This window comes from Temnothorax americanus, unplaced genomic scaffold (assembly GCF_048541705.1).
Source record: "Temnothorax americanus isolate GAGA-0224 unplaced genomic scaffold, ASM4854170v1 Scaffold28, whole genome shotgun sequence".
NCBI lineage: Eukaryota > Metazoa > Arthropoda > Insecta > Hymenoptera > Formicidae > Temnothorax > Temnothorax americanus.
The window spans coordinates 1,634,338-1,655,317 of NW_027509421.1; the positions used below are offsets into that span (position 1 = coordinate 1,634,338).

At 44.4% G+C, this 20,980-nt stretch overlaps 3 protein-coding genes across 5 annotated transcripts in view; 2 read left to right on the forward strand and 1 right to left on the reverse strand.

The window, feature by feature from the left end:
- Window positions 1-3,150, forward strand: LOC143899695 (kanadaptin). Of its 3 annotated transcripts, none has more exons than XM_077410165.1 (7): window positions 1-1,086; window positions 1,214-1,503; window positions 1,645-1,787; window positions 1,867-2,027; window positions 2,115-2,474; window positions 2,573-2,741; window positions 2,847-3,150. In XM_077410165.1, the coding sequence occupies exons 1-7, from the start codon at window positions 247-249 to the stop codon at window positions 3,005-3,007; spliced, it is 2,124 nt and encodes a 707-aa protein (XP_077266291.1). In that variant the 5' UTR covers window positions 1-246; the 3' UTR covers window positions 3,008-3,150. The 3 variants fall into 3 exon arrangements, with proteins under 3 accessions (XP_077266291.1, XP_077266289.1, XP_077266290.1); XM_077410164.1 differs by having other exon boundaries at window positions 2-1,086; window positions 2,573-2,765; XM_077410163.1 differs by having other exon boundaries at window positions 2,573-3,150.
- Window positions 3,151-3,464: 314 nt separating this feature from the next.
- On the forward strand, window positions 3,465-4,824 carry LOC143899697 (uncharacterized). The gene is made up of 5 exons (XM_077410168.1): window positions 3,465-3,673; window positions 3,819-3,956; window positions 4,078-4,184; window positions 4,282-4,411; window positions 4,500-4,824. Exons 1-5 carry the CDS (start codon window positions 3,634-3,636, stop codon window positions 4,580-4,582), a joined length of 498 nt encoding a protein of 165 aa, XP_077266294.1. The 5' UTR covers window positions 3,465-3,633; the 3' UTR covers window positions 4,583-4,824.
- A 1,764-nt stretch (window positions 4,825-6,588) lies between these two features.
- The window catches only part of LOC143899694 (roundabout homolog 2), a 97,291-nt gene continuing 82,899 nt past the window's right edge, over window positions 6,589-20,980 (reverse strand). Inside the window, exons 5-11 of the mRNA XM_077410162.1 lie at window positions 19,817-20,083; window positions 17,871-18,151; window positions 16,008-16,520; window positions 15,194-15,424; window positions 14,472-14,810; window positions 12,582-14,385; window positions 6,589-12,454 (exon numbers count right to left, since the gene is read on the reverse strand). Of these exons, the coding sequence (XP_077266288.1) occupies window positions 12,276-12,454; window positions 12,582-14,385; window positions 14,472-14,810; window positions 15,194-15,424; window positions 16,008-16,520; window positions 17,871-18,151; window positions 19,817-20,083 (3,614 nt within the window). The 3' untranslated portion in view covers window positions 6,589-12,275. The remainder of the gene's footprint in view (window positions 12,455-12,581; window positions 14,386-14,471; window positions 14,811-15,193; window positions 15,425-16,007; window positions 16,521-17,870; window positions 18,152-19,816; window positions 20,084-20,980) is intronic.

Genomic DNA, 20,980 nt, shown 5'->3' on the forward strand with positions numbered 1-20,980 from the left:
GTATCGTGTTCGCGGATCACCGCCGTCCGCCGTGCCGCCGTATCGTCCTGTATCTCTCTGATGGTTTGTTTAATAGGTTATGCGGAGTTCAACGTGATCATAATATCCGAACGTAAACATTGAAAGTGCCACTCAAATCCTCATTGACAACGACAAATTAATAATCATTTATAAGAATATAAACAGGAATTTGTGTATGACACTTGACTGCCTCCCGGCATAAAAGTCGACGAGACTGCTGCAACCATGGAGGCGAGCGAACGGGAGAATGCTTCCGTGGCTTCCCTTCCCGAGGATGTTCCCGACGACAACGTTGACGCAAGTAACGGCGAAGCGATTCCCGAATCACCAGCGTGCGACGAGCAGAGCACCGGGTCGGAAACGGAGGGCACGTCTGAGCGTTCCGGAAATAATGCCGGTGACGCTTGCCAAGAGCCGGGGTTCAAGAAGCCGCTTCTACTGATCGGCCCCAAGCGGGGTAAGACCGGAAAAATTCGCGCTGTGAACAACGACACAGCACCTCCACCACCACCGTCCGAATTGTCCGTGAGTAAGGAGGCTGCCGAGCCTGCTCGTCCATCACCGTCGAATGACGCCGAAGATAAGAGCGACAAGTCAACATCGGAAAGTTCTGCGGACGAAATTGTCACGTCTGACTCGAGAAACGTTCCTGTACCCTATTCGGAGCCAAAGTGGGGCGGGAGACCGACCGGGGAGTACAAGTTAGAGATCCTTAAGTCGGGGATGATTCTGGAGGAGATTGATCTGACCGAGAGAAGTTTCTACGTGGTAGGGAGATTGCCTTCCTGCAACTTGTCCCTCGCCCATCCGACTGTCTCGAGATATCACGCGATTATTCAGTACAGAGCGACAGGGAACGAGAAGAACTCCGTGGGTTTTTATTTGTACGATTTGGAGAGCACGCACGGCACATTTTGGAACGGGCATCGTATAAAATCGAGGACCTACGTACGGTTGCACGGCGGCCATATGATAAGATTCGGTTGTAGCCAGAGAAAATACATTATGCAAGCCCCACCGGACGATCAGGAGGAGGAATCCGAACTGTCGGTTACTCAACTCAAAGTTGGTTTTATTTGTAATTAAATTTATATGTAGTTAGTCGCATATAAATCGATGTAATAATAGTTTGCCGGGTGTTGCGACTTGTATTCTCGTAAAAGGCGAGACTTTCAAACATATTTGTTCGTAGGAAAAACGATTGGCGGAATTGCGGGAACGAGAGATCAGACAGCAAGAGGAAGAAGAAGCAGAGGAGAGAGCGAGACAGGTGGCGGAGAAGGAGGGTATTGATTGGGGAATGGGAGAGGACGCTGACGAGGAAACAGATTTGACGGAGAATCCCTACGCTTCTATGGTAGATGAGGAGTTATATTTGGACGATCCTAAGAAAACACTGAGAGGCTGGTTCGAAAGAGAGGGATACGATTTGCAATATCAAGTAGAAGAGAAGGGAATAGGCCAATTTTTGTGTTGGATAAAGTAAATATAGTTATATATGAGAGACAATCTTTTTAAGCGCTGTTTTAAAAGTACTCTTTATGCTTTATATCGTACTTTGTGTGTGTGACTTGTCGTTTCTTTCTTCTTTTTATTCATATTATTTAAAAATAAAAATTTCAGTTTACCTAAAGAATGTTTTGGCGGTCGTTTTATGAAAGCGGAAGCTCTTGTCAAAGGGAAGAAGAAAGAATCCGTTGTTCAATGCGCTCTGGAAGCCTGCAGAATCTTAGATAGACACGGGTTATTGAGACAAGCTAATCACGGTACCGTATAATATAAATGAAGGATAAGTTTTGACGAATGCAAATTTTATTCCTAATGATTGATGATTATTAATTGCAGAGAGTCGAAGGAAGAAAGCGAGGAATTGGGAGGAGGAAGATTATTACGATTCGGACGAAGATAACTTCTTGGACAGAACAGGAACAGTAGAGAAGAAACGTGAACAGAGAATGAAACAAGCTGGCAAATTTGAGGAAAAAGTTGAAACATATAGCTCATTGGTAATGCCATTTTGTTCACTTACGTTTACATTTTTGTATGATACGTACAAATATATATCTTCAACTAATTCATTAATATTATTTCAGACTGAGAAGCACAACGAGATCGCGAACAAAATTTCACATTTGAACGATCGCTTAAAAGAAGCACAAGAAAATAATGCTAAAGCGAGGGAGTCCAACGAGGATTCGCTGGATGCCTTTATGTCTAGTTTAAATACGTCTACTTTGAGCAAAAGCGACATAACGAAAATGAAAGTGGAGTTGCAGAATTTACGCAGAGAAGAAATGAAACTTCTTAAATTAATAAACCTAACAAAGCCGGCCAATTTGCCGCCACTTGTTAGTCAAGTGCAAGCAGAAGATAAGGATGATCAGCAAAAATCAAAACCTTCCGCGAGAAAGGTTTCCCAGCTGGAAAGAAGAAGAAAGCTTTTTGAGGCAAACGTAAGCAATCTATTTTTGTATTTTTTTTTATTTTTTTTTATATGGAAACGTTTTATTATATATTTTACTTATGACTAAAAAAATAATACATTTTTCAGAACAAAGATGATTCCGAGAGAGATTCATCATATGGTAATAATATGGATAATGAAGAAGATGATGATGATGATGTTGATGATCCAGAAGAAAAGAATGATGATGTAAAAGAAAAAGGAGACGAAGGAGATGCGAATGTACACAAGTCCGAATGCAAAAAATCCATACCATGTAAGGACGACACGGCATCAAACGGTAGTACGAAAACTGACGATAAACCGTGCGTCACGAAAAACGTTGATCAGGAAACAAGGAAACTAAATGTTAACGTTTCAGACGACAAGAAACGAAAAAAGGAGAGTAAATCGGTGAAATTGAAAGGTATAAAAAAACAGTACGATCAAGATGTCCACTCGGAAGATTATTCCACGTGGGTACCGCCGCAAGATCAATCTGGGGACGGCAGGACAAATCTTAACGAAAAATATGGATATTAAATTAGCTCTAGCGTTATACACGTGTAAGAAAAAACGATGTAAATACTCTCCGATTAAGAATTTGTTTGACATTATATAGAATTAAAAAAAAGTTATTTATTTCTTATACACCTAAAATGTATTAAATTATCTATATATATATATATCTCTCTCTCTATATAACTTTTATCTAAAACATTTTTATATCAACGAATGTTTCATTTTCAATATCTTTGGAGATACTTTCTTCGCTCTTCCTTCCTCTGTCCGACAAAGGGGCTTGCGTTGGTGTTTGGTATGTATGTATGTATGCATATGTACATACATACATGTTGGCCACGCACACCATATCCCCTCCATCTGAAAATCTGAAGTTCGGACATGAACCATAGCACGGACACGAACCAGGCACAATTACCGAGCGACGTAACATAAATGCTTGTGGGATTTTCAGCACTTGAGTGACTCGGCTGATGTTTCTGAACGCGCATCCTAGACAGAGTGAGTCGAGCTGTCGAGTGTCGAATTTACATTCCAGTTTAGCGAAAAATTGGAGCGTCGAACGGCCGATGATCGCAGCGTGGACCGCACATCGAGTCGTGACATGTTGTGACGTCTTGGAAAATTTCTTGAATACATAAAGGAACATGGAGAACTTCCGAGACAGTCCGAGCTATCTCCAAACGAGTACGTATCGTGGGAATTTGCATATGTGCCTACTAATACTCCTATACTTACATACGTGTCATTGCGATTACTTTTTCTTCCCGTTACCTGGAACGAGCTTTATGCTTGCGGAACAAATTGTAACGCTTTTTTTTTTGCCTTTCAGTTTGGGCTCCGATAGCCTCCGTAGGATGGTACCTCGTGGGGCTCGGCATCATCGCGTTCTATACTTTTCCACATATCCAAGAGAAATACAAGAGTTGGAAAGTCGCGAGGAGTCGGCGAGATGCCGCGCTCGGCAAGAGTGAGTAAATAAAATTTGTTTCAAAATCCCAAACTTGTGACACTTGACGGGCAACAAATAATTTGCAATCGTTACTCACGATACAAATATGTATGATTTGTTGTATCGATTGTATGTCCAGAAACCGACGAATTGCCACAATTGTCAGCCAACGTGGAACTGGCGCGACAGAAAATGCAAGAGGCTTACGACAAGAGTCGTGCGTTAGCTCAGGTCAAAGAGGAAGAGGTATCTTTTTGCTACGCGTTATTCGATACGTTAGGATACAATTTTTACCCTTATATTTTTGAAATATAAACCGGAGCAATCTGCCTTTTTTGCTCAGGAAAAAGAGAAAAAGAGACTAAAGGTCTTGAGATTGCTGGAAAATAAAAACGTGGGTACAAAACTCGGTGGTGCCGCAAGCGACGACGAGACCCCTGGTACAAGTACAAAATCGAAGTCGTTCAAATCAGGTGAGATTCACGTTACATAAAGTCGTACCTCTAATCGCAAGGTAAATTTAAATGATGTTGCTATCCATATATACACTTTATTTTGCAGAGTACAATCCCTTAACCGGTGATAATACCCGTGGGTATCGTCCTCCGAAACGGAGCTGTTGTAAAAAGGGTGGATGCGGTTAACCATAATTTTATGGGATCCCACAAGAAATAGACATTTACATTCTTGCGATTTAACGACCGTGAAAACAAAGAGGGAAGAGTAACTTACGGGAATCGAATAGACATGCTTGAACTGCGGTACATACGATTTTTACAAGTTCTAAAAATTGTCAAAAAACTGGTGTACGTGCAATTGTTACATTAATTCATAACATGTACAATTCTTAAGCTTTAATAAACTAGATCGATTTTGCCTATCGAAATCAATATAGATTTCGTTATGTAAGTAATATTAAGATTAAAAACCAATGTGTGTTTTTTTTTTAATGTCGGGGAAACAAGGGATAAAAAAATTCTAGATAAAGCACAGGCACTTGCACTTTCTCGCACAGGAGGCCCTTCAATTTTCAACATTACCTTTTATTAATCGTTATCAGTATAATATGCAATGATATATATCAGCATACGTCGCTTTATATGTGTGTACGTGGTACTTGACAATAATAGCAACTGTTACAAATTATCTACAGTCGTGCGCGTGTATGTCGTCTATGTGTATGTATACGTGTGTAACGTTGTGTCTCCTGTGGTATGCACGCTCCTATTTTAACTCTTAAATCTCCATCGGTTCCCACTTGCGCGACGACGGTCGACGAAGAGAGACGAGCGGCGTGTCTCTCTTCCGTAGTAAATAAATTATAAAATTAACTATATAAAAATGCTCACCATTTTTATTTACTCGCAGTATTTACAGAATATAAAAAGGAAAGCTTGAGCTAAATACGCGTCCCCGCGGACCGCACGTGCACGCGCGCGTACGTTCGCCTCCGGCGAAATCCGTGATCGCACGTGTGCGGTCCGTGAAGCGCGGTCCGGAGAAAGAGAGAGAGAGAGAGAGACGAATAACGGCTATCTCCTTCTCTCTCTCTCTCTCTCTCTCCCACATTGCCTCCAATTCGAAATCGCTATCTCGTGTTCTTAATGATATGAATTATTTTTACGTAGCTCTAGCTCTCTAACGGCCTACTTAATCCTTCAAGCGCGATCCAGGACCAGTTTGCTTGCACCAACATCGATCGATCAGTGCTGTTCCGATATATTTAATTTTTCTACTCTGCGTTAGACAGGCTGCCCCAGACCTGGAAATTAATATTAAAGAACACTTCGACGAACGGCGGAATTGACTTTTCCCTCAGGAGAAATATCGAGCGAAGCTACTACAATATTCTCAACATTGAATTTCTTGGCGAGTAAGTTTCATTGAAAAACAAGATACTATATTATTATTTCATCGGGACTTTGAAATTTTCATTAAGAAAAAAGTTCACTCCAAATTTGTCAATATATCATCGAAATATTTTCCGGCAGATTACGAACACCCTGTAAACTGTGCTCTCGGAAAAAATGCCTCGATCAGTTCGATCGGCGCAGCTATCGGCCTTCAGCTTTGCATTCGGCGGTCTTGGCGGCACCAAAAGTTTGAAGTCCGGAGAGCGTCTCTCGCCAAAAGCGGCTGTCCCGATATCGCTACCAGATATGAATTTACAAATCGAAAAATTTCGCTCAAACGTTAATGCAATCGTTCCCTCATCGTGCCGCACGACGGCCGATGGCCGCGGCTTTATTAACAAATAGGATTCGTCAGTTAGTCGATTGATCGAGAAACGTTTATTATTGTGTAAAACGTTTATACGCGCGTTTATATACGAGTTCGTCTGAACTTGCTCGATGAACTTGTCACGTGTTTTGGGGGTGTACGATGTATCATATGTCTCGTATGTTCGTGTTAAATGTCGTTTACGTGTATAAGTCGCGCAATTTTCTTTCTTTCTTTCTTTTTTAAGTTAAACGCTACTGTGTTTTATACAAGTCCTCTCAACCATCGTAACAATAATACAAAGATGACAAATTATAAAAATAATACGTTATCTTTTCTCGTTCCTTCGCGCATTGATACGATGGTTTGGCAGCATGTCCGTTGGCCGAATCACGATCATTTAGGAATACGGTGCTTTTCCGAAAGGGTCACGATTCCGTAGCCTTCGAAGAGACGTATGCATATCCCGTATGTGCATGTAATAACCCTTTTCTCCCTCAATAATACGCGGCTGCGTCCCGCCGATCCGAGCTCGCGCGCACAATCTGGAAGCTGCGGATCCATTGCTGCTCGTCGCATCAAATACGGTTCGCGAGTATCAAACGATAAAAATCATCATCGATCTAAACGCCTTCGCGTCTCGCCTGCTCATGCGGAACGTTCGCAGTGGATTCGCACCTTAACGGACGCAGTTATCTCCCGAGGAGGATGCACATTCGCTTCTCTAACGGAACACGAACCGACACCCCCGGGGGTTCTGACGACGACGGAAGTCAGGAAAGGGGTCACCGGGTCTGTCAGCCGCAGCTACGAGTTGCTGTGGCATCACGATGATATGATGATTGCGGCGGTCAACGTCCCGCAACCTCGTCAGAATGCCGAGAAGGTAAACTTCCGTCGTACCTTCAACGAGGCGTTAGACACGCGAAGGTGGAGAACAAGGCGGGGAGCAGGCCTTTAGAAGCGCCTACTTCGCGTCTTCCCTCCATCGGCTCGAGCGCGACTCTCGTCGCGCGAACTCGCACCGGACGCACACACTCGTACGTGACGACGGAGATACTTAAAATACGCATCCTATCTAATTTATACGTGTAATGAGATGCTTCCTTCTAGCGATAGTCTCGCGTCTAACTCCTCTCGACGACTCGCTCGCTCTTTTTTTTTCTCTCCCCCTTTTTCGTTTTCTAAGCCTAAAAGTATATCGAGATGATATCTTCTCCCCGCGCATTATCTTATTCTTTTTGCCTGCTTGGATGGATTTTTCGTCTTGCTGGATATGAATTTATTCGACGCGCAAATAAATTTATACACCGAGACTCTTACGAAACTATATATGTATAATATGTATATAGTCATGTATCACTAGGTACGATCTGAAGTTCAACTCTCTGAATCAACAAATTTAATTCAATATCTCTGCTAATTAATTACTTCTTCTCTCTTTCCTCCCACCTCCGCCGAGATCGCAATTCCTCTGTGTGACCTATTTTTCTTTCTTCTTTTACAGAATTTACATAATAGGCAGCGGCAATTTGTTACGTCGAGTAATCTGAATGAGTGGTACCTGTCGCGTGGGTTGGCTTTTCTATTCAAACAAAACGGACTCGAATCGAGTGAAGCTAATTGTATTGTGTGTGTATAACATTTGAGCGATTCACCATGCGCGTCAATAAACGAGCCCACGTGCTCAGCGCACGCGCGCGCGCGCGCGCGCCTTTAAGATAACTCTGATCCGTTTACTCGTCACTTAATCGAAAGTCGTAATTAATAAATAAGTCGCCTACACACCCGCGTGTACAAAGGAAAGCCACGCCCACGCTCTTCCCGTGACGGCGTCGTTACGGGGAGGAAAGAAAAAGGGGTCATCGCACGGGCCTCCGCGTAGCGCCGCTATCGCGGTCGAAAGGAGCCCGTATCTCGGCCGGGCCTAAAAACCCCCTTTAAAAATACGTACAAAATGTCTCGGTTGTGTATATACATATCGATGGAGCTTCGCGCGTTACGAATCGGCCGTCGTTCAACGTAGACGGATTCAGACGTTCCTTAGCGAATTTGTAATTTTTTTGTTATCTTTCTTCAAATAATTATATTCGTATGAAAGAGCTCTCGGTAAATAGCAAATGCGGAATACACATGTGTGCGCCTGGTCGTGTTTTCACACTTGTATAGATACGGATAAGCTCGTTAAAAATAAAATCCTCCAACAATTTTTTTGTATTAAATATTTCATTCGCTGATGTAAGCACTCCCGGATGGGTTGCAGCTCTACTTTTCGATCCGTCTACGAGAAACGCCGGCCCGAATCATCCGTAAACGCGACGATCCATCTATAGATGCCGCGAACGGACGCGACGTTGTACTCCATCCTGTTGAAAACGTGCGCTTCAAAGGAGAGAAAGACGAGGACGACAATAAAATTTCACGGTTCTAATAGTATGCAATTCTTCTTCGACTGCCATGCAAAAGACGCTTTCAATAAGTCGATCGTTACGAATGCAAATGTACCGTCGTTGTGTTCTCCATCTAAAGTCCCATCGCGAAGAAAGTCGAGAGATAAATGGAAAAAGGAATACGTGAGCTTAAACACCCTCTTTTTTCAAAACTTCGAAAATAGCAGGAATTTCAAGACCTGCAATCTTACTGTCAATTTTGCTGTTTTAATAATTTTAGTTTTTTTATATAATTGTTTCGTTTTATTCGTTATCATTCATTTTATTCATTGTTATCTCTGATAGTGATATTAATATCCCCGATAAGAAAATTGCGCAAATATTGTACAATAAGTACACTTTCGTCATAATGCAGCGGTCTTGTCGGCGTGAAATTTCTGTGAATATTCGTCCAAAAATTAATAAATTTAATTTTGGGTATAAATTATGCACAATTATTTCGACATCTAGAAGCAAAATTATCTCAGCAAACACCGATACTGTTTTGCTGAAATACTATTTAGAAATAAATTCTATAAATATTTATCAATATTTCATAAGGTTTAAATTTCTAAAAGTATTGTTGCAAATATTAAAACAATTGCATCCCAACTTTCATCCGGATTTGTCGTATAATTCTATAATTTTTCTCCTAACGGGGATATATAACGGTCTAGACGTATAAATGAATTAAACTGCGATAACGACGGGAGAATATCCGATAAAACCGGAATCAGGTACGCGTTCGAAAACAACACACTTCGTATCGTCAGTATTGGAGCGCACATTTTCGGCGAGCACGTTTCTCACTTTTACATGTCAGGTCATGTGTAATAAAAAGTACATGAGATACCTTACGTATCTGTCGCTTACATGATACGAGTTCAATCGATACGGCGTATAAATTAATAACTAATGACTAATCTCGTTAAAGTAACTTTGTACAATTTATACAGGGGTCGTTTACGTGATATGATAATATGTATATTTATATATATATATATAATATGTATATTTTTTATGTATATATTACGCGTTTTATTGTTACTTCGTTTCGTTAAAAACGTATCTACTACGTGCATTTGTTTTGGAAGAATTATACATGGCCCTTCTTCGTGGAGATTAGCCCTCGGTTGCCTTAGGATTTAGGAACGTTATATCCAAAATAATATGCTCCATTTGTCGTGGCCTGAGTACAGTACAGGCTGTCGAAAATAAATGTCACGCTTTGTGAGGCCGGTCGCGATGCCGAGAGCGCGAATCGTTCCGTCGGGCGCGACACGTTAATTCCTTTCGCTACGACGATCATGCCCGCCTATCCGCTATCCGTACTGAGAGACGCGACTGTAATTGCACGGCGCGGCGCACTCCTCGGATGGTGCTCGCTGGTAGAGCTAATACGTTGAAAATATGCTAGGCTTACTAGGGATCGAAGGTAATCATCGTAGGGCGACGTTACCTGGATCAGGAATCGAGCCATTTGAAGAAGAAGAAGAAGAATCGTAAAGCGACTAGAGGGAATTTTGGGAGTTAAAGCTGCACGAGGAAACGTGAAGAGAGGAGGCTATCCAACAGCGTTTTGGTCATTTAGGCAAAAATGTCTCAAAGGGGAGGAGGGCAAGAAAGAGCGAGTCGTGGGAGAACCTGCTCTAATTGTTTGAATTGACGATATTCACCAAAACGCTCAATGTGAAATGTAAATACAGTTCGCGTTCAATCCTGAATGTTAGCTGCTTAACATACAGATGCAATCATGGACTCGGTAACAAGTTCGTTTAGCGCGAGAATGTTAGCAGTTGCCGCAGTACAAGCCGTAATATATTACACATTGGGGTTCACGATCGAAAACAATTGCTTCGTACGCGGTGAAGCCTCTCGACAAAAACCACCGTAGCGAAAGGATTATTCCGCGTACAGAGCAAGCAGGCACAGTCGATCGATAAGTTAATCTCGTGTACAGCACCGTACAGCACAGTGGAACAATTGTGAAACGATTGCCCGCTCGATTGTTTCCGAGATAATGATTTCGGAGTGAAATCACTTTGATACTCGAAGAGTATCGCGGATCTATCCTATACTGAATTATTCTAAAAATCTTGAAGTCTCGTTTTCATAAACAAATTCGTCTCGATACCACAACGTATACGCGTATACTCTTATTATTGCTATAGTATATTGGAGTCGTTACCTCTCTTAGAGCACAACATTTGCAATCGTGTCAATAATTTCGACCAAATATTTTGCTGCTCGTTATAAATAAATATATTATTTAAAATATCATAAAGAAATGTTACTTAAAAAAATAATCTACATTTTATATAATTACAAAGAGTTCAGTCCTGTCTTCTATTGCTTTATGGGGATAAACTATATTATTTGCCTTTGAGTTGTCAAACTTTCTCGTAGATAAAATTTGCCAATTAAATTGCCAATACAGTTGACTGCGCTTGCTTGATTCGTACGCGTTTTACGCGATCCAAATTCTTAGTTCGCGCTCAGGCAGATCAACCCGTTATATCATACATTCTTCTCTCCGTTTGTGCTATCGCCACGTCAAAAAAACGTGTCATGTCACAGGGGACATTTATACGCGTGGACGTTCATCCCGGAGCGATCGCGCGAGAACTTTTTGTAGCTCGCTGGCACTCGCGAGCTAAATTGTGACTTTTAAAGTCACCGTTTAAGATATAACTTAATCGAACTAACAGTACGTCAGCGGGAATGGCAGTATATATGTATGGCAGTCGAGAGTACGGCGAAGTTCAAGAGGCGTTCAACTGGAATATCAGTCCGGCGTGATCGCTCAGGCGTTAAATGTTCACTCGACATGTCGCGACAGCAAACTGTTTCCTTCTTTCTTTTTCTTAATATCTCTCGAAAATTGGGATCACTTCTATCTCTTCGCGTGATATAAAGTGAAGAACAAAGAAAACATAAGCGAGATCCGTTATGATACGTTAATCAGTCTATTTGGCAGTGTCCAAAGAAAGATAATCCTACGCGACGCCTTCCTCTCTTCTCGCGATGTTATCTTTTTTGAAAGCCCTTATCCGAGTACAAAGTATAAAACAATCGACTATACGTGTATACATAACGGGGTCTATCGGCGTAGCGTTAAAGTGCCGCGAGTGTCGGTTACGGAGTTCGATCCTCGAGTCTCGAGTGTCGAAATTATGCTTCTACCGTGATAGAAGACCGTTATTGCGCTTCGTACGAACACAGAAATACTCTACGAGCTTAAACTACCGTCACGTAATCAGCCTAAACGTAAACGTTTGTCAGTCCTGGAATACTATTACATCGCGAAACCTGTTAAATATTTTCGATATTACATAACGGGATAGTATACGCAGAGAAAGCGCGAGATTCGTTTTGCCTCGTTGTCACCGAGCTCGCTCCCTTTAATGAGCCCGTATAATCAACAAATCAAATCGATGTACTCTTCCAGCGTGCGGGCCGTTAATCGCGCCAGGTATATATATAGAAATATAGCAACCCTTCTCGAAAAAGACGCTGCGCGGCCTATCTTTTATTATATATACGGCGCGCTGGATCGAATCGTACTTGATGAGCATCCGCGACATTGCTGATTGTGAAACGGCCTCCCGTAGTCGAGACTGTGATCGTTCGTTGTGATCGAAGGCCGTTTGTTCAGGCACGTCCTGTATTTACTACATCCAGGTAATATTTAGCTTTCACGATGGTCACCCAGTCGACTAGACTCCGTCGGAGCGTTCGGATTATTGCCGCTTGCAAAGATACTATTTAGCTTGTTGTATCGTTGACTGCCCGTACTGCTCATCGTATTAGAGGCCGAAGAATTGTGCTGACTGTAGTTGCCCGTCCTTGAAAAACTAGGCAGCTTGTCTGAAAGGGATAAAGACAGGAATACGTTAGGAATACGCGTTTGATCGCTCGAATAGGGACTTGGGTAGGGATTAAGCTTAATTAAAGGCAAAACAATAAATCAAGTTTTTTTTGCTGGAACGATTACCTTTATTACGATTATGCCTCAGTCTCTCCTGTGAATTCGTGCTTCCGCACTGCCGCTGGGGGATGCAGGAGTAATTGCTGTCGCTGCTGTACGTGGGCGAAGACGTCCTGTTTCTTCTTCGCGGACTCCTGTTACTTCTGCTTCGGGAACCCGTCCTGCTGCTACTGTGGCCACAGGCGGTACCGTACTGCTGCGCGTTGTACTGCACGGTGTCGGCGTAAAGGCAGCTCGATTCCGAGCAGGAACAGCACGCATCCGAATGCGTGTTGGAGTCGCACGACTTTCTGTCCCACTCGTCATTCTCGGGCTGATAGAGATTGTCGTTGTGGAACATCTCGTCCCTGTGCCGATACAACTCCTCGCTCACGGCGGACGATGTCAGATGTGATTGCTGATTGTTGGAACGGGCGAACGCGGGATCGACGCGCGCGCCGTAATCGTCTGGCAGCCCGTTCTGATGGTGGCCGTAAATAACGGAGCCGCTCTCGTACTCGTTCTCCTGGTTTTTGTAATCGTAGTGATTGAAACCCTGCGGGAACGAGGGCAACGGTGGGGGATTGGTCTGCGGCGGCAGCGTCGTGTATCTGCCCTGCGGGACCTGTAGGTTGCCGGGCGCCTGGAGAGCGCCGGGCTCCGAATGCTGACTCTGCCCGCCGCCGCTCCAGGGTGTCGGCGACGGACTGAAGCTATTGGTCACTCTGATGGGCGGCGTGGGCGGACTCTGCGGATTGCACGAACCGGCGCCTGAGTGATCCAGATCGTTCTGAACGCTTCTCTTGCCGAGATGTGGACTGAATGGCACTTGTTGCTGTTGGTGCGGATGCTGCAGCTGGTGCTGTTGCTGCTGATGCATCCGGCCAGTGGCTATGGATGTGCCGAGGGGCGGTGGATGCTCAGGCGGCGGTGGCAACATGTCGCACCAGTTGGGCATCGGCATACCAGTTTGAGGCGTGTCGCCCGCGGCGCCCGCTATTCTGTACTGTCTCCTTTGCATGTCTAGATTCTCGTCCGCGTAGGCGGCGTCGCCGCCGCTCATGTTGTCGCTGCTCGGCGACACCGTAGACTTGTTGGGCTCCTGATTCGAGTCCAGGCTCGAGTAATCCGGTTTCAGACACGAGTCGCTGGAGTTCGACTTCTGGCAGCTGGTCTCGATCGAATCTGAGTTACGGCTGCCCACGCACAGGGTCGTGGTCGCGTACGGCTCCGGCGGCGGCGCCTGCATTTGCTTGCGCGTGTTGTAGAACGTAGTCAGATTTACTTCGGCATACTCCGAGCTGGCCATGCCCATTATGCCGGCCGCAAGCATGTGCTGATTGTTGAGCAACTTGGTCTCGCAGTCCTTGTCGTTGGCAGCCTGCAGGGTGTTGGTCGGCCGCCAACCTCGTTCCAGCCAGAGCGTGTCCTTATTCAATTGACAGATATCGTTTGCGGTGCTCACGGGTACATTCAAATGACCCAGTTGCTTGCTCATCGCTTGCCTGCGTCTCACGTACAGGGCGGCCAGCAACGCGGCGATAACGGTGAATATCATCGTTATTATCAATACGAGGAACCACGTTTCTCGGACGACGGACGCACCTCCGTGGCTGGGATCGGTACGCGGCGGCAATTGCGTCAGCTGTCCCGGATCCATGTTCAACAGAGTCGGACTGGAAAAAGGACCTAGCCCGACGCGGGTTTGCCCAGCGACGCGAGCCGTGTACAAACTGCCGGTGGTCAGGCTGTTGATGATCACCGATGTGGTGGACGCGTTCAGGGACATTTGACCCAGTATCTTGTTGCTGCTGTTGCTCTTGATCTGAATCTGTATCGGGCGGATACAAATCGACGGTGAAATATAGATAAGTACTCGCGCGATATATCGGGCAAAAAATTAACGGCGACCCTTACCTTGTAACCGATCAATTGGCCGTTCTGAGTGTTCTTCGGCGGCGGTGACCACCGAACGAACGCCGAGGTCATATTTATCATCCCCACGTGAACGTTCTCGGGAGCGCCCGTGGGCACGTCCTCCAACGTGGTGACCAGCTTCACGTTGCTCGGTCGACCCTCAATTATCTTGTAGAAGGGTACCAGGAAGAATTCGTAGCGCGTGTACTTCTTCAGATTGGTCAGCACGTAGCTGGTAGCGCCGGCGTTGAGCACCGTGACCATCTGATATTCCGGTTTCTCGGAAACCTCGCGATACCGTATATAAAGGCCCTCCACCAAATCTGCCGCGCCGAGAATCTAAAATTCAGATTCTATCAAATGTGTTATTCTAATCCGTTTGTTGTTATTTTAATATTTCCCCAATTCCAACGGTCGGCGTCCGCGAGTATCTCGAATATCGCGAAATTCTCCGAGTTTTCCCCTTTTTAGGAAAATGAAACAAAAGTTGATAGCTCGCCGTTATTTTTAATATAAATATAGTTTCTAAATTAAATCTCTGTTAAAACAGACGCGTTTAAAATAAACAAATAATACATTTTTCAAAATAATACGAACAAATGTTGTTTCCGCGTTGTATTTTTTGAAATTTCCATGTTAGCATCTGCCGCGAAGTCCCGGCGCGTTGTTATGTTAAATCGATATAAGCGGAACGTCCGCGTATAATGTTACCCGATACTTACGTCCCACATGATCTTCACGCTGGTGCTGGTCAACGGTTGCACCTCTTTGAGATGTAAAATCTCGCTGTTCAGCCGATCTCGGGCGCGAGTCAGTTCCACTTGCGGTACCGTATGCTGATTTACGTTAGTAGTTTGCACGACGTCCGACAGCGGTCCGGGCAGCGAGAGCCCCTGGCTATTTTCCGCTCGTACTAGGAAAACGTAATTGGTCTCCGGCCTTAAATCTGTCACCTGTTGATGAACAGAGCGAAAAACCGGATTCATTAGAGCCTGACGAATAAAATAAATAAATAAATAAAAAAGTATACATACAACGTACGTTCTTTCCCGCTTGTTTATCGGTCACTAAACGTTTACTTTTTTATTTGCGATATTTGTCATCTTCGAGAAATCAATTTACCTTCTCCTTGAAAAACTGGTTAAAACCCTATAATGTGCGCAGCAACGAGTCGAAGCATATTGCGTCTGTTTGCGAGAAGATATTAAAGTGTCTCTTACGCAGACCCTTGCTTTGTAGCGTTAGGCTTCTCGGTCTCTTTATTACGTAGCTCTAGCTTAGAAACTTTGATATTAGACTTTTCAACGGGGCAGTAAGCGACTTAGGTTTATCGGCCTGTTACCCAACACCGTAACTGTCGCCAACTGTCCTCGCCAGCAGCGGGCAGTGCGCGCTCTAAACTTTCGAAAAAACAATGCACAAAGGAAGGGAAAACTGAAAATGCCTCCTCGAGAAGATCGTTGAAACTCGACGCGGGATACAAGCACTCGAGGGAAAGAGGGTCAAGTATCATCGTCAGATTCTCGATACGCTCACCGTGTAGATGTCGTCGAGAACGCCCGTGGCCGCCACCACCCAGCCGGTGTTCAGGTTGCTGCTATAGTACTCGATGTTGTAACCGACAATCTTGCTCTGGCCCTCGTGGCCCGGGCTCCACGTCAGGGTGACGGAATTGCTGGTGGCGTTCACTATCCGCGGTTTGCTCGGATTCTGCGGTAGCGCCGACACGTCCGGCGTCCGATGGAAGCTGGCGCCGGTGCTGACGGTCAGGTACGCCGACCAGGAGGTGTTGCCGGACTCGGACGAGGCGATGCAGGTGTACAGGCCGGAGTCGTTGGCGTGCAGGTCGTCGATGAACAACGTGCCGTTGATGGCCATCGTGATGCGGCCGCCCGGTCGCACGAGCACGCCCTCCTTGTGCCAGTGAACCCGCGGCGTGGGTGTACCGACCGCGCGGCACGGCAACGAGGCGACGCTCTTCAGCGGCAAGGTCTGATTCGCCGGGCCCAGCTCGATTATGGGCGGTGGAGTCTCCTCGACGGACGTCACCTATAGTTCGCCGACGTGACAGGGTTTTATTCGGAGTCTAATCTGCTCGTCGAGTGGAAAAGGCAGTCTAAACGCCACGTGGACGCTCTGCCTTCCCCCGATTCTGAGATATGGAAATGAGACAAGTCCAGGAGACTCGTGAGGTCTACTTTAACCCGGGAACGGGCGTTTGGGGTGATTTTTACATCCCAGTAAAATGAAAAAATAAAGTCAGCTCACGCCACAGTAATTTTAATGTGCTTCTTTCGTTTTTTAATTATTTTTTGGTTTCTCCTTACTTTTTTCAGAAAATGTTGAGTAAATCTACATACATATTGTCTTAAATTCTAATAAATTATAGAACAATCAAAAATATGCAATATGTAATTAATAATAATGACTTTTAATTGGAGTGTAACAATCGCCTCGGGTGACCATTTAAAAAAATCAAGCGCCCGTTCCTAGATTATTATATCAATGTACGAATTTTACTTGGAGGATATCTCTTCGAGATGAGCAAATGGAGTGACTACGTAAATGTCCGCGATTAGAACCTTGATATTTTAGCTCGGAACTTTGCTGAATCCACATTTGTTTTTTGCTGCAGCGTTTAGAATGTAAATTACTAACTGCCCCCCCTCCCCGTGATACCTGGCTACTGAATTAAACGGCTATCTCGTCTAACAAGTTCCATCGAATAGCCACGCCGGTGGAAATATGTAATTCAAAAGTTTCCTTTTTATATTACCACCTTTCAACTTTGGCCGCTGCGAGCGGAAAGAAGTTATGGAGTTTCCCATTCGCCAAAGTAGATCGCTGTAATGCTCCCTATATGTAGATAAGAATTTTATTCCAGAATGTGGGGCAACTCCCCTCAGGCTAGGATCGCGGTACCACGGTGCACCAGCCGGAATGGTAATTCTGCACTCATCCGAAAGGGAACGGAAAGAAGGATGGGGAGGGGGGAATGATATAAATATGTATCGAGAAAATGAACCACTTAATGTGCGTGCTCGCCTCTCTCACACGAACAGATTTATCTTGCCCGTATATTTTAAACTGTTGCGCGTCCCGTTCAGCACATGACTTTCATTGTCCTACGTGTGGACGCGCACGATTCAGTAGATCACGCATGATTACTGCCAGTTTGTAATATTTGGCCCGTTATTTTTAGCTGAACTTCTTTGCACGGTTCATCTTTTCTCTTTTTCTTTTCACGTTGGAGAGAAAGCGTGCGAGAAATTCAACTAAAAAAAGCAAACCTATTGTAACGTCGTGGTACGAAATAAAAAAAAAAGCCGTGACGTTGATCGGGAAGATTTTCAGGATCGTGCGCGACCGTCGAGACGTGGATTACAAGGGTTTACGTACCTGAAGAAATACGGTCGCGGTGCTGGCGCCAGCCTGACTAATGGCGCTGCACACGTAGTGGCCCTCGTCCTTCCTGACGGCGCCCTTGATACTCAGACTTCCGTCTTCCGTGACGGTGTAATGGGTTTGATACGTGTGGCCGGGAAACATTAGCTCCTGAGAACCCTCCCGGGTCCAAAATATCGACGGCTTCGGGGCGCCTCGCGCCGCGCACGAGAAGGTGACGTCGGTGCCGGCGTTTACCGTCTCGTCCTTGGGGAAGTTGGTGAATACCGGCCTCGCTGTGACAAACGGCTCGATTTGGACACGTCTCCTCGTCGTACATTTAACGGTAAAAGTGCTCGATTAATCCTTAATCGATAATACAAACTAATCCTCGAAGTAAATAAAATGCAAATTTTACGATGTTTATCGCACGATGTTATTGCCCGTTTAAATGCGAATTTATTGATTACTACACAGAGAGAATTTTTTCTTAGAATTTATCTTGAAAATCATGGTAGTTGTGGGACAACATGTATTACGAAAAATTTTATGTGTGCGAGCTGTTCTGATTAATATCTACCATAATAAAAATATTAATATTTATTACAATAAAATATAAAACATGTTTGACTAATTTTACTAAAATATATACTAATTTCAGTAATTCTTCAAAAATTAACAAAATTACCAATCTGCTTGGTAATTTTTATTACGTTGTTTGTAAAATGTCTGTTGTATATTTCAAAAATTCCTATCGTTACCAATTATATTTGATTGGTTGCCAAGTTGTCCCAAGTTTGTAGTGAATTTAACGGTAAGGTAGTAGTAGTAGTAGGTAGATAGTAGTAGTAAGGCGGGGGGGTTCGTACTTGAGCCCCCAATGGCACCTAGATCCTAAGAGTCCTTTGTACCTCCCGCTACTTTCTTTGCTAGAGTGGTTTTGGGGCCAGCCCTTAGCATAAGTACCAGGTTTTATCAGGTCTGTCACTCTAGCACTTTTCCAAAATCCTAGTGTCTTTAGGGGTACTCTTAGTCTCCCTAAGTTTTGGGGGGTCTTAATTATTGCTTATGATGCACCGTTTCTTCCTGCGCACGAATCCCCAACTGCCCCCCCCCCTCGTGCGGGCGGGGCGCAGGTCTAAATATATACTGGTGGAAAAATTCCCGTTTCAGATGGACTCGAAACCCGGTACCCCTCGGGGTTATGAGTCTGGCGCTTCCCACGAGGACCACACTGCGAGGCCCCTAACGGTACAGGTAAAATATAACGAAAAATTCTCTCCGTGTAGAGAATGTCGAATGTCGAAGAACTTCAAAAAAGCGACGAAAATATTGAACATCCTCTATCCTCCGTCTGTCTCAATTATTTACAGCTAATGTAAAATTAATCGGCTGGAACTAAATTTGTGTTAAACTTCATAATTGTATTAGAATGGATTACGGGATTACGGGACAGAATTTAATTTTCTAATTTCTCGTTTGAATAAAGAAGATAAATTTTGAGAAAAGAAAAAAGACATACATGATCGACGATAATGTTACCAATTATATATATGACATATGACTGTTCGGAATTCATCTCGCTCGCTTGAGCGTAAAGTTTGGGCTGTCTGACTGTAATACCGTGTCCATCGTGGATCCCCCCTATCTCGCGTATACTCCGGGGCCGATTGCTCAACAACATGTTCGAATTTTCCAAGCCGCAGATTCGATTTCGTGTCGAAGCCAGGCGCAAAAGTCGACATCCGACAGGATGCACATTGCGGGGTTTGATATGCGGTGATAATGCGCGTCCGCCCTCCTCCCTCTCTCTCTCTCTCTCTCTGGCACCCCCTTCACTCGTCATGATAATCGTACACCGGGCGCGTAATTAATTTCACGGTCGAGCGGATCCTCTCGAGCGCGCGCAGGGGTGGCGAAGAGACGGAGGAGAAAGTGACAGAGAGAGGATTAGTACTCACAGTGCACGGTAAGAGTGGCGCTCGCTGATATTGCCCCGACGCCGTTCTCCGCGTCGCAGATGTATGTCCCCTGGTCCTGGGAGTTCACCCGCTCGATGTGTAAACTTTTGTCGTTCAGAATGTGCGCCCGGCCTATCGGCATCTTGCCGTCGTTCCGACGCCACAGAATCTCCGGCTCCGGGTCGCCGCCCACCCTGCAGGCAAACTCCGCCGTCTGATCCGTGAGGATCGTCTGGTTCGACGGCATGGCCAGGAAGAACGGCTTCACTGCGAAGACAGAAGCGAGGATTTGGTTGGAAAATCCCGATAGCGCCGGGAAAGGGGGGCGGGGGAGGGAGAAGGGTCTGGTGTGTATCCCGAATTACGGCCCGTGGCTTTTCAACGGGATTCCGAACGGCTCCGTGGTTACAAATTGGGCACGTGGACGTTATTTATTTAACGCCGTTTAGTTACCGGTGCGCGATCGATCGACCGGTTCGAGAGAAAGAACAAATAACATAAATGAATTAATAAAAACGTTATATTAATAATCACGTTGCGAATAAATAATTCTTGCTCAAAATCAAAAGATCGGCGATAAATAATTCGTTCTCATAATGCACGAAAATAAATTATCCCCCGCAAAATTAGGACAATATCGAAGAGACGACAAGCTAAAAATAAGAACACAACCCCAGGCAGCAAGCTGACGTTATTTGTCGTTACTTTCTGATGACATTTTGACGTTAAAATGTCGACAAATAACGTCGGCTTGCTGCCTGGGTTGCGTTCCCATTTTTAGCTTATGGTCTTTTCGATATTGTTCTACGAGTGACAATTGATTATGTCACGTACGTACACGGAGAGAATTTTCTCTTAAAATTTACCCTGAAATCATAGTAGTTGTGGGACAACACGTACCACCAAGAATTTTATGCGAGCTATTCTGATTAATATCCATTACATTAAAATATAAAATATGTTTGATTAATTTTACTAAAATATATCTAAGAAATTTCAATAATTTTTCAAAATTTACCAATCTGCTTGGTAATTTTTATCACGTTGTTTGTTAAATGTCTTTTGTATATTTTAAAAATTCCTTGCTTGCCAAGTTGTCCCAAGTTTGTAGTGAATTTAAGGGTAAAATATAACAAAAAATTTCCTCTGTGTATATACAACGAT

Excerpts from the sequence above, each read along its gene's own strand:
- LOC143899697 (XM_077410168.1), top strand. The coding sequence starts at position 3,634 with ATGGAGAACTTCCGAGACAGTCCGAGCTATCTCCAAACGA. Across the intron at positions 4,185-4,281 it reads CTCAGGTCAAAGAGGAAGAG|GAAAAAGAGAAAAAGAGACT; the intron begins GTATCTTTTTGC and ends TTTTTTGCTCAG. Across the intron at positions 4,412-4,499 it reads ATCGAAGTCGTTCAAATCAG|AGTACAATCCCTTAACCGGT; the intron begins GTGAGATTCACG and ends TTTATTTTGCAG.
- LOC143899695 (XM_077410163.1), top strand. The coding sequence starts at position 247 with ATGGAGGCGAGCGAACGGGAGAATGCTTCCGTGGCTTCCCTTCCCGAG. Across the intron at positions 1,788-1,866 it reads ATTGAGACAAGCTAATCACG|AGAGTCGAAGGAAGAAAGCG; the intron begins GTACCGTATAAT and ends TATTAATTGCAG. Across the intron at positions 2,475-2,572 it reads GAAAGCTTTTTGAGGCAAAC|AACAAAGATGATTCCGAGAG; the intron begins GTAAGCAATCTA and ends TACATTTTTCAG.